We start from the raw sequence: 17,099 nt of genomic DNA, 5'->3' as shown, positions 1-17,099 counted from the left end.
CAGAACAAGACTATATTTAAATAGATGTGTATTTAGAATATTAGATTTTGTTATGAAAAGGGAAAAAGGAAGAAGTTGAGATAAGGGAAACTTTGGTTACCTAAAGCTTGGAAATTATAAATACCAAATGTTAATTTGAATATTGATGGGAAATTAAAGCTTGGGAAGAAAGCAATAACAGGACATTGATTGTATATAAAGATTGAATGCCAACACAATTAAGATATGTATAAGCTAACAATTATTGATAAATGTAACAAAGATGTTTTTACTTAGTTGATAATAATAATAACTGTATTAGCCTAATATGAGATAGTAGATATTAAGGGAAAAAGAGAGGAAATATCTGATGTTGTAACTTGAGATTTATACTAAAGATTTATGTGTTATTGAACTATTGATTAACCCAGTCACCATGTTGCTTTTTAAATACTTAATTGTAAAACTAGAAAACTAATAAGCTGTTACATATAAAAAAAACTTACAGGTGGCGAAAGCTCTAGCAGGTCTTGTATTCTGTTTAATACGTCTTCAATAAAAGGATTCATTTGTTTACTAAAGGATAAGAATGTAAACCACATTACACACTTATAAATACATTAAATAACTCCAATATTAAAATTCAACAATACCCCTATTAAAGTTTCTCAGTTAGAAATTACAGCACCAATTATGTGATCCTATCTTGTAACCCAATGGCAGAACAAAAGAGACCCAGTATTTACCGAATTGATCATCATATCACATTAGATTTTCATTAATGTGGAGATAAGAAAATCATGATTTGGAATTATACCACTACAGTATGTATAGATTTTAGAATTATTTATAGTTGTAAAGAAAAGTAAATTATAAATTAATGACTTTAGTCTTTGGAGGTAAAAATCAGTCTTAAAAATTAAGATAAGCTTCTATTATTTGTGCTGGAAAAACATTCTTCTGAATATATTTAACAGTCTCCTTCGTGTACCAAACCCATCATATTCTATTCAGAATGTTCACTTTTATTAAATGACTTAATTGTCATTAAGCTTACTTGAGCGATTTGACAAATCTGGAAAAAAGGTATGCTATTCTGCTTCGTACTTTTGGATTAGTATGGCGAAGACCTCTGTGATCCAAGAATGCTATCTGCAATTTAAAAGGGAACAATTTAGTGAGTTGAATTTCTAACAAACTAAAAGAGACAAATTGATTACTAAAAGGATCCAATATTTTTCAACTTTTTAATAGAATAAAAGAAATGCCATATTATTGATAATTGCATAAACAAATAGCTATCTAGTATGAACTTACTAAAACATTTGGAATGTGCTGAGGCTCCAGAGAGAAAAATTTTTCATATCTGACCACAGTCTCAAAGAATTCCAGAGTTACTGATGTGTGCTGGTAGGTGCTAATACCTGATGTAACTAACTAAAGAGAAAAGGAAAAGAGAAAAATGACTGAGTCAATTTTGTTAATATAAAAATTATAACAAATTACACCAATTTTGATTCACACTTACAGTCCGCATCATATCTTGCAAAGCACTAGCTTTTGTATCACCTGTAAAGTGAGCACTATGAGATATTGGAAGAGCTTCAGCTAACATGTACAACAATCTTATTGCTACTTCTACTTCCATAAACGGTTTGGTTTGCCAATTCCTATAAAAAAGGATAGAAAAAAATATGGAATTATAATTTATTAGAATTTGGCTGTATTAAATATACATATAAAAACATAAATGTTTCATCAACAGATAAATTAAGCATTAACAATTAATTTATGGGATTATGAACTATATCAATCTTCTCCAAACCTGTCTTCTATCTTTCGGGCAAACTGTCTCCAAGTCACCAGTTGTTGCTTATGGTGATAATGGATAATAAAATTTGAAATTTGATTAATTTGGTATAAACTCTATATATTTTATTATAGTATGCACTACAGAATATGAACCATAAAAGAGGGAGGATTATTCAAATATTTTTCATGTGAACAAGAAGAAACTTAATTTGGCATTAATATTATAATAAAATTAATTCTTCCTGTTTGTTGTGTGCAATCCTCTTTCTCCCACATTAAAATTTTGTGCTTGTGTTTTAAATTGCCAGGTATTTTTGAAGCTGAAGCTACTTAATTCTTTCCAATTTACTAGCAAGAGCATTTCTTTTTCTTTCTTTCAGATCACAGTGAAGACACAGTGGGAGAAATGTATTGCCTTTAACAGGTTTTTCCCCATTTAGGTTAATTGAATGAATAGTTCCTTAAAAAGGAATTACATGGCAAAAAAACTCTATGAAATCCGTATCTACATTATAGTTCCAGTAATTAGATTTTGGGTACTAAAATGTACTGTGTTTCCCCGAGGGTAAGACACTGTCTTACTTTCTTTTGGGCTCTGAAGTAAGCACAGTGTTTTACTTTTGGGGAGGGCTTACTTTTTGCTGGTACCGGCACCAGTAGGCCGCGAGCAGGCAGGGGTGGGGCAAGGCCTGTGCATGGGGTAGAGAAGCAACGTGGCGGAGCTAGCATGGTGGCAAACCAGTTGCTTCCCTCCCTGCCAGACACCTACCGAAGCCACGTAGGGTAAGGTTGCCGCACCCGCCCAGAGGCCCTCACCTCCTCCAAGTGTTTTTTTTAGTAACTTGCCTTTGAGCTGCATTCCGTTTCTCAATTCACTTCTCAGCCTTCGCCGCATGTTTGTGGGACTATCAGTAAAAAAAGAAAAAAGTTCCATCAGACTAACTTCTCGTAAGATTTCAAGAAGTTTGAAAGTCTGATGGAACTTTTTTTTTACCGATAATCCTACAAGATTGCGAAGTTGGAATTGACTGACCATTCTTTCCCCCAAAAAAACCTTCGTTTCCCTGCACATGGCAGCAGCGGATCGCAAAGGTGAAACAGCATGGGGCTGGGAGTCAGGTAAGGAAAGAAAGGCAATTTCTGGGGGGAAGTGAGGATTTCTTTCCTTACCTGCCCCACCTGTTCCGAGGCTGCTTTCTGCTGAGCTGCATTGCTCGTCAATGGCCTGACCGCCCACTTCAGCAGAGAACTTCGCAGCTCTGCCTAGAGAGCCACCAAAGTTGTAACTGAATGGGCAGGTGAGGAGGGAGCTGCCCCACTTTTTCCACTGCCACTTTTGGCTGAGCTGGATTGCAGTGGCATTGGGCGCAATGCGTGAGGTGGCAAACAGCCATGTCACGCCAAAGCCAGCTGTTTGCCATCTTCTGCCCAATGCTGCTACCATGAGGCTGTGGAACAAGCCGGGCAGCGGTAAGAAACCAGTATACCAGTTCCTCACCTCCGCCTGGCTTGTTCCACAGCCTCATGGCTGTGGCACTGTGTGTGACATGCGAGGGGGCAAATGGCCACGGCCAGCGGCAACGTCACACCAAAACCAGCCATTTGCCACCTTGCTGCCATGAGGCCACGGAACAAGCCGGGATGGAGGTAAGGAACTGGTATAACACATCCCCCCTCCCCCATCAGCTTCACCTCATCACAGAGGCCGTTCATGCAAGCCCTTAAGTAGGGCTTACTTTCAGGGGAGGGATTATATTAAGCCCGCCTCCCAAAAATCAACTGGGGCTTACTTTCAGGGGTGGGTTTACTTTCAGGGAAACACGGTAGTCATTACTAATCAGCCAACTGGAAAGCATGTCTTAAGTATCAATGGAAACTGTCACTCAAAAGAAAGCATTTTATTACTGGCAATGAAAACTATCAGAAATTCATTTGAAACTTACTGCAATGTAGTGTTAAAAACTCTGCGAACAGAAACTAATAGTAATTCAGGTGAGACTTGTGCAAGTCTATCTAACAACAGTTTTAGCTGTTTCCGATATTCTACGAACATGGCTTCATCTTCACCCTATAGACGTACATAGTATGAACAGATTAGTCCCATAATATACTAGCATTTAGATATTACAAGGCATTTCTTGCTAGATGATTAATAAGCATAGCTTAGTAAATCCATTATCCTTGTAGCCTGTAATCTTACTCTCTGTGAAAGTAGTCCTGCTAGATTGCAACTACATAAATGCTTTTGTCTCTCTTGATTCTTGATGACTAGATGGACAAGTCCACACACTTTTATTGACCACATTTTTGGATGTGATTTGTGCGCAAGGCAAGAAAAGACTCATAGTCTCCTGGTTTCCAGCCTGGTACTTTTAACCACTACACCAAAATGACTGTTGTTGTTCCTGTTCCTTTTATTGTTAATTTAAAACAGGAACTTGACCTCTTGTGCCATGCATGCTAATGACTGGTGGGTATGAAATAGAAGAAGAAGAACCCAAAGGATCAAATATCTCTCATTTCTAAAACATGCTTATGAAAATTATTTAAAATTTTTAGATCAGAATGTTAAAATAATTATCTACATCAAAATTGTTTCTACCTTTGTTAGAAACTTACTAATAAAAAGGTCATACTCTTTTCAAGACTACTGACAAGCATGTTCCAATCTAACTTCCCAAAAGAAAGGTTTACATATTATTGCCTCTAATTCCTGTTATTGGTCTTCATAAGCATTTGACAAGTCAGTCTAGCTTAACAATGTCCTGAAATTCTGATTTTTTTTAGTGACAAAACTGTAGTACTGACAGTTTTCTCCGCCAGTGGAAACATACAATGGAAACTGTTCATCCCTATTAATTGTCGTTGGTCGACTGTTGCATTCTTCAGAATCTTGCTGGGACATTGTTTTGTAATGGTCTTTATCTGTCTTGCTGAAAAATCAGTCCATTTTGGACAGGGCTACAATGCTTTGAAAGAATGCTGCTTCATTCTCAGCTCTCTGGAATGACACTGGGAAAGATGAAGCAAGAGCACTAATGAGTCCACTGTCTGTATCCTGAACCTATAATGTGGTTATGTTTTATTTTGGAATAGTGCAGCATAAGTTATAATGGGGTATCTCTGAAAAGTATCCAGATTAATCCAAAACTACAATTTCTGGAGCTAGATGGCTAGGTGGAATGAGAAACAGGCGCCACAAGAACTGAAACTGTCACTGAATTATCTAAATGTGACTTCTAACCTCATTTTCAAAGTTGTACTCTTCATCGTATGTTAATTTTTTCATTACTGCCAGCATAATTGCCTAGAAAGATAAATCAGTGATAAAGTTATCATCTAATATAAGCTTCTACTTATTAAAATAATAAAAGCAGTGAGATTCAATAGAAATAATGCAGAAGTAATGAAATACTGTTAAAGCAATCTCTATGAGCGCTGTTTTATACTGTACCACTATCAATGAAAGAAATAGTAATTTCAAGTGCAAGACATTCAGCTTCATAGAAATCAAAATAACGCTTGCTTCTCTTGTCATAAAAACTATGACTTGAAGGTTCCCCCCCCATCAGTCATTGTGCTCAACTGGTGATGGAAACAGTGTGAAAGAAAATACCAGTTTTATCATATTACCTATTAAAATGGCATAACAGCTGCATTTGGAAGAAGGGGTCCTCCTCTAAATTAAAGAACATATAATGATTTCATGACTTGTTGGTAAAAAAAGTTATCTGATAAGAATTTAAATAACTTTGGGGATTATTTTATTTTTTTAATTTAAATTCTTAATGTTAAAATATGTTAATGGTTTCCCATGGCAGATTCATTGAATAGTGAAACAAAGATCTTCAAAAAGGTCTTTCATTATTCTTACCTCTACATTAGCTTTTTGTTGTTCTGAAAGCACAGGGAGCTACAAAATAAAAGAAACAAAGCCTAGTTTTGAAATGTCTCAAGCAATGTGCACATATTAATGCTGAAAGGATTGAGAAAAAATGGGACTTTTCAGAATGCAAAATTTCATAAATGTACCTGTTTCAATATGTGCAGATAATCATAACAAAATCCTATTATATTTGAAGATATATCATCATCTTCATGAATCAAAAGTTTTAACATTAGAGCCACTTTTGCTTCAATTGCTTGCAGAGTATCTTGAGCATTCTTCAAATCTCCAATCTTCACAAGTTTAGACCAGCTAGCTATCAATGCCTGCCCCATTCCATTTATCAGTTTAGAGAATCTAGCTAGAAAGTCTACATCTTCTTCCTGTAAAGGTTAAACATTAATTAAACACTTTAAAAGAAAAATAAACAACTTGAGTCACAAATTATATCCCTGTAAAAATTAAAATCTCCATGATGGATACTGTTATAATAGATTACTAAGGATCAAAATGATCACTTAAGACAGCAATACTTGTTGCACTTACTAGATGAAATGGCAATAAATAAAATCTGTTAGCATTATTATTTTCCAAAAGACCACTTTCAAAAATCAAGTTTTATAATGATGTTAGTGGCTGTGGCCTGGATTTACAGTACTCCCAATTCTTTTACACATTGAATACTTTTTACCCAAATATACACAAAACCCATGTCAGCATGTGGAAACGGAAAAATGTAAACATCCTCCCTACCCAAATCTGCTCAGCTGACAAACTTAATTATATAGTATGGAGAAACTAGACGGAGTATTGTACACTGAAGCTGGATAATGGGAGCCTTATCACAGATGAAAAGAAATAAGCAGTGTTAAACTACTGGGGTAGCTACCATAAAATGCAGTTTAGAACAAACAAGATAAATGACTTTTACAAGTACTGAAAACATGAACAGTCATACAAATCATAATAATATAACATTTCTTTCACTAAAAATAACTAACCTGATCAACTATAAATAGGCCAGCAGACTGCAAAACTTGACACAAAGTTTCTACCAACTTAGTTTTATCAATTGGATCCATTCCCTTATTTACAATTTCAAACAAGCAGTCACATGCTTCCTCTCGTAAAACCTCTATGGACATGTGACCTAGCAGCATATTTATAAACCTAAAAAAAAAGACAAAAAATTTGCTTTGTGGATAAAAACAGAATTTAACAGTAAATTTCACATTATCAGCCTATGCTTATATTCTTGTATAAGAAATACAAAAGCTATATACTATATATATATATATGTTTTTGTAGATTTATATATATTAAATTATATATATATTTATATATATTAAATTAAATTTACAATAATTCCATTTTAACTTTACATCTGTGTCAATTTATGCTATTTGCATAATAGCATGCAAATAACATAAAATGATATAATTATAGAAGTGTTGTAAATTACCGCAATGAGATACTGCTATATTTAACAGATATTCAGAAATAATAGACACAGTCTACCCACAAATAGCACTTTAAAATTAGGTTTCACTATGTTTGCAAAAAGTATAGGACACGGTGGCTCAGTGGGTTAGGACGCTGAGCTTGTCGATCAGGTCGGCAGTTTGGCGGGTCGAATCCCAAGTGCCACATAACAGAGTGAGTGCCTGTTACGCGTCCCAGCTTCTGCCAACCTAGCAGTTCGAAAGCACGTAAAAATGCAAGTAGAAAAATAGGGACCACTACGGTGGGAAGGTAACAGCATTCCGTGCACCTTTGGTGTCTAGTCATGCCGGCCATATGACCACGGAGATGTCCTCGGACAAGCGCTGGCTCTTCGGCTTTGAAACGGAGATGAGCACCGGCCCCTAGAGTTGGAAATGACTAGTACGAATGTGCGGGGGAACATTTACCTTTTTTTATATTTGCAAAACAGTTAATTATTTTTAAAGTGGCTATTTTTTCAAACAATTACAAAAAGGTTTATTTTTTAATAGTGGTTACCCTAAAAATTCACTAGTTTTATCACACAGTAAGTTCATTAGTGAATGAATAAGAGCATTACCTTTCATTTGCAATTAGACTCAAATCTATCCAAGAGACATATGCTCCAACTACTTCAAGGCACTGACACGTCAATTCTGAATTTGTATACTGATATGTTTGCAAGATTTGATACCATGATTCAACCAAGCTTGGAATGCATTGCTCCCTCATAGTATCCTTTATTAGAGTATTTCTGCGAGCCTCCTATAGGTATAATAAGGATGTTAATCTTCAGTAGTAAAGACTGAGGTGCCTGTTTCTGTTTTTTGAAAATTGAAAACATTGGGGCAGTTAATAGTTAGCAGTAACCTAATGTTCATCATAAAATGCATCTATGTGGTTGATGTCTCTTCATCACTACTCTGTAATTTCAAATGTTTAGTATTTATCTCCAACTTTGTATGACATGTTCCATTAATGTTTTAAAAAATCACATATTAGGGATGAAATGCATCTAAAAAAATTCTAATAGTGGTCTGTGCATGTAAAAGAGAGGAAGTCTAAAGGTCCCTGCTTTGGGCCTCATACCAAACACATAGGCTTGAGTCTCTCTCCCAGTGTGGCCTTACCCAAAGCAGCATTGCCGGGATAGATTATCAAGGAGCTGTGGTGTTGATTGGTTAACTGTACTCCCAGCCCCAACAATCTTTTTTTTTTTTTTTAATTCCATTTATATCCCGCCCTTCTCCGAAGACTCAGGACGGCTTACAAGCTTAGCAGTAGCCTTCATTCTATGTATATGCCTGCTTATTAGGGCTTTCACACACACACCCAAGCGGCATTATTACAAAGTCAGCTTAATTGCCCCCAACAATCTGGGTCCTCATTTTACCTACCTCGGAAGGATGGAAGGCTGAGTCAACCTTGAGCCTGGTGGGATGCGAACCTGCACTAATTGCAGGCAGCTGGTGTTACTTAAGGAGGCATTAGCCCATTGCTCCACCAAGGCTCTATGTGGACCCCTAGCCTAATGACTTCACATTCCTTCTCCACCATACTCTATGCATTTAAATATCTCTTACTTTTTTCTTTAACTGCCTGCCCTGCTTGCAGCTGGGATTTTTATATTCTACCTTAATGCATGCCTCCATGTTTCTGAATATCTTTCTCTCCTTGCTTTGCTCCTCTGCTTTCTCTTGCCTTCTAATTTTAATTTTTAACTCTTTGACACATTTCATCACCCTGTGCTTTGTTGTTGTTGTTGTTAGTTGCGAAGTCGTGTCCGACCCATCGCGACCCTATGGACAATGTTCCTCCAGGCTTTCCTGTCCTCTACCATCTTCTGGAGTCCCTGTGCTTACCAATCTTTTTTTCTCTTGCTGCTGCAATCTGTACATCTCTATGCATTATTTTTGTCCGATAGTATATGTATACATTACCTTCTACTTTAGAGCATGTTGGGTAGGAGTATCCATGTATTATATTATGTTTGACAGCTACAGTCTATGCATTTGGTGAATCTAAGTGAATTAGTTTGTCTTTCTGCCCCTTCTCTTGTATGCCCATTTATTTAAGTACTTTTTACTTTATTGCACTGGGTATATTTTTTGTTTTTATTTCTTTTTGTGGAAAGGTGTTACATTTTACTACATGTGACAATGTATGTGTAGCTCTGTGTGGCTGAATTGCAGAATGTTTAATTTTTGCATCATTTCTTGTTTATTTATTTACTCTAATCAATATGTACAGTTGCAAGAAAAAGTATGTGAACCCTTTGGGATTATGTGGAGTTTTGCATGAATTGGCCATAAAATGCGCTCTAAACGTCATGTAAGTCACAACAATAGAAAAACACAGTCTGCTTAAAATAATACTATACAAACATTAGCTGTTGTCATGTTTTAATTGAACATAAGATGGAAACATTCACAGTGCAGGGTGGAAACAGTATGTGAACCCCTAGCCTAATGACTTCTCCAAGAGCTAATTGGAGCCAGGAGTGAGCCAACCTTGACTCCAACCAGTGTGATGATATTGGATGTGTTGCTGACAGCTGTCCTGCCCTTTAAAAACACACACCTGTTTTGGGTTTACTGGTCTCAAGAAGCACTGTCTGATGTGAACCATGCCTCACAGAAAAGAGCTCTCAGAAAACCTACGATCAAGAATTGTTGGCTTGCATGAAGCTGGAGAGGGTTACAAAAGTATCTCCAAAAGCCTTGATGTTCATGTGTCCACGGTAAGACAGACTGTCTACAAATGGAGAAAGTTTAGCACTGTTGCTACTCTCCCTAGGCGTGGTCGTCCTGTAAAAATGACTGCAAGAGCACAGCGCATAATGCTTAATGAGGTGAAGAAGAATCCTAGAGTGTCAGCTAAAGACCTACAGAAATCTCTGGCACATGCTAACATTTTTGTTGACACATCTACAATAAGGAAAACATTAAACAAGAATGGAGTATATGGGAGGACACCACGGAGGAAGCCATTGCTGTCCAAAAAAAATATTGCAGCACGTTTGAAGTTTGCAAAAGAGCACCTGGATGTTCCACAGCACTACTGGCAAAATATACTGTGGACAGATGAAACCAAAACTGAGTTGTTTGGGAAAAACACACAACACTATGTGTGGAGAAAAAAAGGCACAGCACACCAACATCAAAACCTCATCCCCACTGTAAAACATGGCGGAGGGAGCATCATGGTTTGGGGCTGCTTTGCTGCCCCAGGGCCTGGACGGATTGTTGTCATTGATGGGAAAATGAATTCCAGAGTTTATCAGGACATTTTGCAGGAAAATGTACGACCATCTGTCCGCCAACTGAAGCTCCGCAGAGGATGGGTGATGCAACAGGACAATGACCCAAAGCATACAAGTAATTCAACAAAACAATGGCTTCAACAGAACAGAATACGCCTTCTGGAGTGGCCCAGTCAGAGTCCTGACCTCAACCCGATTGAAATGCTGTGGCATGACCTTAAGAGAGCGATTCACACCAGACATCCCAAGAATATTGCTACACTGAAACAGTTTTGTGAAGAGGAGTGGTCCAAAATTACTCCAGATCGTTGTGTAGGTCTGATCTGCAACTACAGGAAACGTTTGGTTGAGGTTATTGCTGCCAAAGGAGGGTCAACCAGTTATTAAGTCCAAAGGTTCACATACTTTTTCCACCCTGCACTGTGAATGTTTCCATCTTATGTTCAATTAAAACATGACAACAGCTAATGTTTGTGTAGTATTATTTTAAGCAGACTGTGTTTTTCTATTGTTGTGACTTACATGACGTTTAGAGCGCATTTTATGGCCAATTCATGCAAAACTCCACGTAATCCCAAAGGGTTCACATACTTTTTCTTGCAACTGTATGCTAACTTACCAACATTAGACAACTTATATATTAAAAAACATGGAGTTTCTTTGTAATAATGAGTATTATTGTCAATATATGTCAGATATCACTACATCAGGTACAATTGTAAGAAGTGACTTTGAACTATGGTTCTCGTGTGTCTCCCTACAGAATTATTATAGCAGATGGAATTTAAAGAGGCTCGAATGATTCATAGCTGCATTAGGCAAAATTTCCTCAGAAGTATTTTTAGCAAGTGACTTTAGAAGCTATATCTTCTTCTCTATCCACTGTTAACCTGAAAGACCAATTTGAACTGTGGATGTAGAAACCCTAGTTTCTCAATTTGTTATGACCTGTACAACTGAACCAAGCCTTAACAGCTTCTGTGGTTCAACACATAAAATATTTTTTTCAGTTTCTTGTGTTTTTAAGTGGAAATTAAAACTATCTTTTTCTATAATCTAAAATTTAACAATTACTTCTATTATACATATGACCCTGAGCTCATATTGTTTCACAAACTCTGTTGCAGTTTCTCCCAACCTAATATTCTGCAAGTGTATTGGGACTCAAATTTCTTGAATTCCCCAGCACAAAAATTCTGAAAACATTTCAGGACATCTAGATGGTACCAAGTTGAGACAGACTTTTCTACAGTTTCTAAATATGCCATTTTAAAGACATGGCTTCTAAACATGCCTTGTTTAACAGAACAAGTTAATTATGAAACTGTCAGCAAAAGCCAACTTATTATGTCAAGGTTCTTACATAAAGCTTAAATTAATGGGCACATTTATTTTATAAAAAAGGAACTTACCTCTGAAGTATGAACAACATCCCTATCTACCAGTTCAGCATCAACTGCCATAAGAATTCTGAGATAAAGGTCCACACCTCGAGGATTCAGGCCTACCACAGACAGAATATCAAAGAAAAACTTGGGCCATTTTGTGACATATTCTGTAACAAACAGCAAAGCAAAGACCTGAGCTGCTTTGTTTCGTATAAATGTCTTCTCTGATTGAGAATTCACCATCTGGAAAAAAAATGCATTTTTAAAATGTTTCAGGATATGATCATGTATGAAATAAGCAGCTATATTTTTATAGGTAAAGTCATTTATTTGGAAAATTATTGAAGCACATGATAAATAATAATAAATTATATGAGAAAAACGTACCTGTGCTTGTAACCATGTTACTAGCGTTTCCCTAATTAGCTGTTGCTGTACTTCAGTTAGTTGAGAATACCTGAAACAGAGCATTAATATTAAAATATTTACAAATCTTTCAGAGAAACATTTCTGCAGAAGCTTCCAGTATCCTGTTCCCTACATAAGATTTTGGATGTTTAAATACAACTGCTATGGACAGGAATTTTTGCATTAGAATGTAAAATAAAATACATAAACAGATGCACATGTGCTAATATATAGTTCCTCTTAAGTTTCCCCCACCTCCAATCCAGACCTATACAAAAATTGTGGATTTGAAAAAGACTGCAAAGATTATCTACTTCAACCTTTCATAAATATAAGGCAAGTATCTCACTTGTATTTAATTTGATGTTCCAGAACTTGAAAGCAGAAGAACTTGATGTGATCATCACTGAAATAGAGAAATAAATAGGGGATGAAACTATTTATTTGATATGTTTTATCTGATGGGTTGGATAGGAATCTAGTGTCTGGTTAAAATTTTGCTTTGTTCATAATTATAAGTACACAAATATAAATTTATAGACAAATATGTACATATGTATTTCACTTACATTCTGCTCCTCATTTGAAGAGCTAAAGTTATATTTGGCAATCTCCTTTTAAATAACAAAATTGCATACATTTTGCAGCAGAAATCATTGTTCCAAACCATTTTGGTTTAATGACAGGTTACAAAATTTAGCTATAACTACTACAATCTAGATACTGCTTTCGACACTACAGGCAAAGTGGTAACATTAAAAATAATCCAATTCAAGCAAGAGATTATATTTTTAAGCTATATTCCTAGAGGTTGATCACTGAGTTTGGTGTGGATACTTCAGACTATAACACAGATATCTCAAGACAAACTAGAGATTATGGGGATACAATTCATATTACAACACAGGTTATGTTTAGCTGTCAACAAATGGCTCAAACTATACAAACTCTAGCACGAGTGAAATAATGAATAATAATCTATAGCCATGCTGCTACAACATCTATTTAGACTAATAACAGATTAGGCTTGAATCCACACATGTAAAACGAGAAAAAGCAGCATTCAGTAGCATAGAATAACTTTTAACTGAAAACACTAAATATAGCAGCATCTGTGAAAATCACAAATACCACACATAAGGACAATGCAGTGTCAACTCTACAAACTGATTTGGCTGAAGCCATTTTCCCTTCGTTTTCGGTTGCCACAGAATTGGGAGGGGGGATGAGTATTTTTTAGCTTAGTCGAAACAATAAATTGTTCTGTGGGAACCAAAGTCATTGCTGATTACATTTTGGCATGCTAAAGCTTCCGTTAGAAAGCCCGTTCAAGTAGTTAATTGGGGAATGTGACTTATTACATATTACTGGGGTGGGAAGTTCAACTTTGTAACATTGTAACCTTTGAGGGGAACTTCAGTCTTGGTTTCACTTTTGATCTGCCAATACCATGTAGCCAAATAAATATGTTATTTAAGGAAACTTTTTTGCCTTGGAGTTTGGAACCATGACATCCAGGTTTTTGCTAATTTAACAGTTCTTTCCACTATAATCTACCTAGGCCATAAAGTTAAACAGTCATGTACTTCAAAGAAGAATTCTGGAGAGCTGACAAACTTCTTGAGAAACAGAAGAGAATTCAGGTTCCATTAGTTCCACTATTTGTGTTGATCAGGATATAACCACATCAAACAATACAGATAGTCTTCGAATTACGACTGTAATGGACCCTGCCCATTCCACTCGTAACTCGAAAACTCATACAGTGAATCTCATTCGAGGTATGAGATCACTCCCTTGCTCATTAAGTGAACATTAGGTATCTCAGGGTGGGGAAGGCCACAGAGGGCCTAGTGCTGGAACAGACCCCCAAGCCCTCCCTGACCCACTAAGGTACCACATGCTTCCCCCTCCCTTCCTGCTGCATAGGACTCACCTGGAAAAGATTCGTCTCCTCTCTGCTGCGGTTCTGGGCAGCAGCAGCCTGGAAAAGGCCTCCATAGCCCGGATTGGGTCACAGGGGGGTCGCAGAAACGTTCCCCAGCCTCAAATCCAGGCGGCAATAGCCTGGAAAAGGCCTCTGGAGCCCGGATCGGGCTGCAGGGGGGGTTCGTGGAAGCTTTCCCCAGCCTCAGATCCAGGCAGCAGTGGCCTGGAAAAGGCCTCCGGAGCCCGGATCGGGCTGCAGGAGGATTGCGGAAGCATTCCCCAGCCTCAAATCTGGGCGGCAGCATGGGAAAGACCTCCAGAGCCTGGATCGGACCATGCAGGGTGCGTAGAAGCATTTCCTGGCCTCAAATCCAGGCAGCAGCGGCCTGGAAAAGGCCTCTGGAGCTGCAGGGGTGATGCGGAAGCCTCCCCTGGCCTTAGATCCAGGTGGCAGGAGCCTGGAAAAGGTGTCCAGAGCCCCGATTCAGCCTCCGGAGGTACGTAGAAGCATCCCCCAGCTTTGGTTCCGTTCTCTGTTGCAGAGAACAGAGGCCTATATACCATGAGATCACACAAGATCAGTAGTGTGAAATCTCGCCCCACTTATCTCGCATGATCTTGCATTACTTCAGGCCTCCATTCTCTGTGAATGCATTGAAGGCCTGGAGCAGCCAAGAAAGCGAAGGATCTTGATCTTCGCAGGGTGACTATTGAAGGCCTGGTGCCTAGGGAGATCCAGGGCGGGGGTGGGGAGGGAATAACCAGGGTGAATGTTGCAGAGCCACTGCGGTCGCTTGTAAGGGCAAACGATTGCCGTGGTGCTACAATAGTCGTAACTTCGGGACTTGCTCGTAAGCACTAGGGGGAACTCATCATGTAACTTTGAACGAGCGTTAAGTGAACGCTCGTAACTCGGGAATTACCTGTAATGGAGTTGGTTATCTGCTTGAAATTTATATTTACATCTATTGTATATACAGAGAAGTGTTTCTACTTCATAAGCTTGTAAGCCGCCCTGAGCCTTTGGAGAAGGGCGGGATATAAATGGAATTAAAATAAAAAATAAAAAAATATTCAATTTCAGTATGACTACAAAAATATAAACTAACCACAGATGTCTAGCTATTATGAATCAAGGGGTCCTTGGTGCTCTCTGAGCTTGGTTGTTTTCTTGCAGACATTTCATTACCCAAACTAGGTAACATCAACAGTGTTAATGATATTACCTAGTTTGGATAATGAAACATCTGCAAGAAAACAAGCTCAGAGAACACCAAGGACCCCTTATTTCAACCCTGAGCTACAAATATTCTCCTTTATTGATACTATTATGAATTATATGGTGCATGGGAATGGCATTTACACAATTCACTGTCTCTTATAATTCTACTTAAGAAAAGAAACAACTTAAATTTTGTTACCTGTAGATTCTTTGGGCTAAAGCTTCAGCACACACTTGCCAAGCATCAGGAGATATCTTCAACTGTTCAAAATAGGCCAATGCCTGAAATTATTTTTAAAATGTATATTTTTACGACAGAAGAAGCTATGTATCCTTTAATAAACAGGCATAATAAAAAAGCTGTTCTGATTCTCTACAACTTTGAAATAAAGTAAATTTAAGAAGCCATGTTATTTTAATCAGTGCAAAGTTGCTAAAGGCATAGAGGAAATCTGGTAAGCAAAGTAGAGGTCTGACGGAATAACACTCCAGTAGAAAACTGGAGAAAAAAGAGAATAAGGAAAAGGAAAAGGAAATCTTATGCCCAATAGAATTAACTATTAATGATAAAAAGTACAGAAAAAAATCAAGATTTTTGACCATGTGAAGGTTTAAAAATGAGTGAAAGTCCTGATCTCTATTCTCTCTACCATCCATATTGTTATTTGTGAAATTTGTTTTCAGTTCATTAAATATGAATAGGTCTTCATATGATCAAAAATCCTGCAAATAGCGCAGAGGTATATTTGCACACAGACAAATATAAGTGCATCTCCCTTTTTCAATTTCTAACAGAACATGGGGAGGTGAGAAAGAACATTGGTTGCTGGCCACATATACAGCTATGATCAAGACCTCACATATTGAGATGAAAACCTGAGAGAAGAATTAATTTAATGCAGGAGTTGGCAAATTTCTTCCTATTGAGAGTCAAGTCCCCTCCAAGATAGTCTGCTGCGGATCATATAGCAGATGGCGCTAGTTCCAAGCCAGGGAGGGATCCAAAATTAAAAGTCTATGGAAAAACTCTCTTTAACATATTTTTTAAAATTTTTGACACTGTCATCTGCTTCTCAAAAAAATAGGCTGCCAGTTTAATTTAATCTAATACTACCCATGTCTTAGCTGGACTTTGAGGGGCAGAGAAGAATACCCAGGTCACAAAAGGAAACAAACAAAAAGGAAAACGGATAAAGATGGATTGGTGACGACAATGCAGTAATATAAACACAACGTTGTGAAAACTAGGGAAGTATGAATGACAGAGGAAAGATCTCTCAAGTTAAAGATGTTAAGAAACAGGTGACCAGGACTATGAAAGCACTTGGTGAAATATTTACACAAAGCAATTAAATGGTAAGGACTGGTCTAGAGAATCGTGAACTAGAGATGAAAAGATCTTGATAAATGTTATATAGTTTTACAAAAAAAAGCCATATCTTGGCTATAGTTCAGAAATATTTATAAATATTTATAGCAAGCCGAAATTAATATGCTGTTTATGATAAAAGCATAATTAAACTTACTCGGTGCCTGAAATCTAAGTCAGCATTTGGATTTAATCCTAGAAGAGCTTGCTCATCCATTTCTGCTGCTATTCTCCAGCTTCTTTAACAGGATTATCCCATTCATACACAATCAGAGATACAAACATCTATGGATGAAATAAAATTAAGACAGTAGCAAAACTCTAAATTAAAGCCAAGATTTAAAAGCCTCAATATAGATGAA

The 17,099-nt window shown here is 37.2% G+C and overlaps 1 protein-coding gene across 2 annotated transcripts in view; it reads right to left on the bottom strand.

Moving 5' to 3' along the window:
* XPOT (exportin for tRNA) overlaps positions 1-17,099 on the bottom strand; it is a 56,904-nt gene that overhangs the window by 17,984 nt on the left and 21,821 nt on the right. For both annotated transcript variants that reach the window (XM_081331633.1, XM_081331632.1), the window contains 15 exons: positions 16,895-17,022; positions 15,568-15,650; positions 12,567-12,623; positions 12,197-12,266; positions 11,834-12,052; positions 7,740-7,924; positions 6,679-6,847; positions 5,824-6,060; positions 5,666-5,704; positions 5,036-5,098; positions 3,735-3,859; positions 1,508-1,649; positions 1,297-1,416; positions 1,037-1,131; positions 486-555 (listed from right to left, as the gene is read on the bottom strand). In XM_081331633.1, coding sequence (XP_081187759.1) covers positions 486-555; positions 1,037-1,131; positions 1,297-1,416; positions 1,508-1,649; positions 3,735-3,859; positions 5,036-5,098; positions 5,666-5,704; positions 5,824-6,060; positions 6,679-6,847; positions 7,740-7,924; positions 11,834-12,052; positions 12,197-12,266; positions 12,567-12,623; positions 15,568-15,650; positions 16,895-16,954 — 1,734 coding nt within the window. In that variant the 5' untranslated portion in view covers positions 16,955-17,022. The remainder of the gene's footprint in view (positions 1-485; positions 556-1,036; positions 1,132-1,296; positions 1,417-1,507; positions 1,650-3,734; positions 3,860-5,035; positions 5,099-5,665; positions 5,705-5,823; positions 6,061-6,678; positions 6,848-7,739; positions 7,925-11,833; positions 12,053-12,196; positions 12,267-12,566; positions 12,624-15,567; positions 15,651-16,894; positions 17,023-17,099) is intronic.

Source organism: Vipera berus (genome assembly GCF_964194415.1).
Source record: "Vipera berus genome assembly, chromosome: 6".
Classification (NCBI taxonomy): domain Eukaryota; kingdom Metazoa; phylum Chordata; class Lepidosauria; order Squamata; family Viperidae; genus Vipera; species Vipera berus.
The sequence above is the reverse complement of the archived record's forward strand: the minus strand, read 5'-3'. Positions and strand labels throughout refer to the sequence as shown.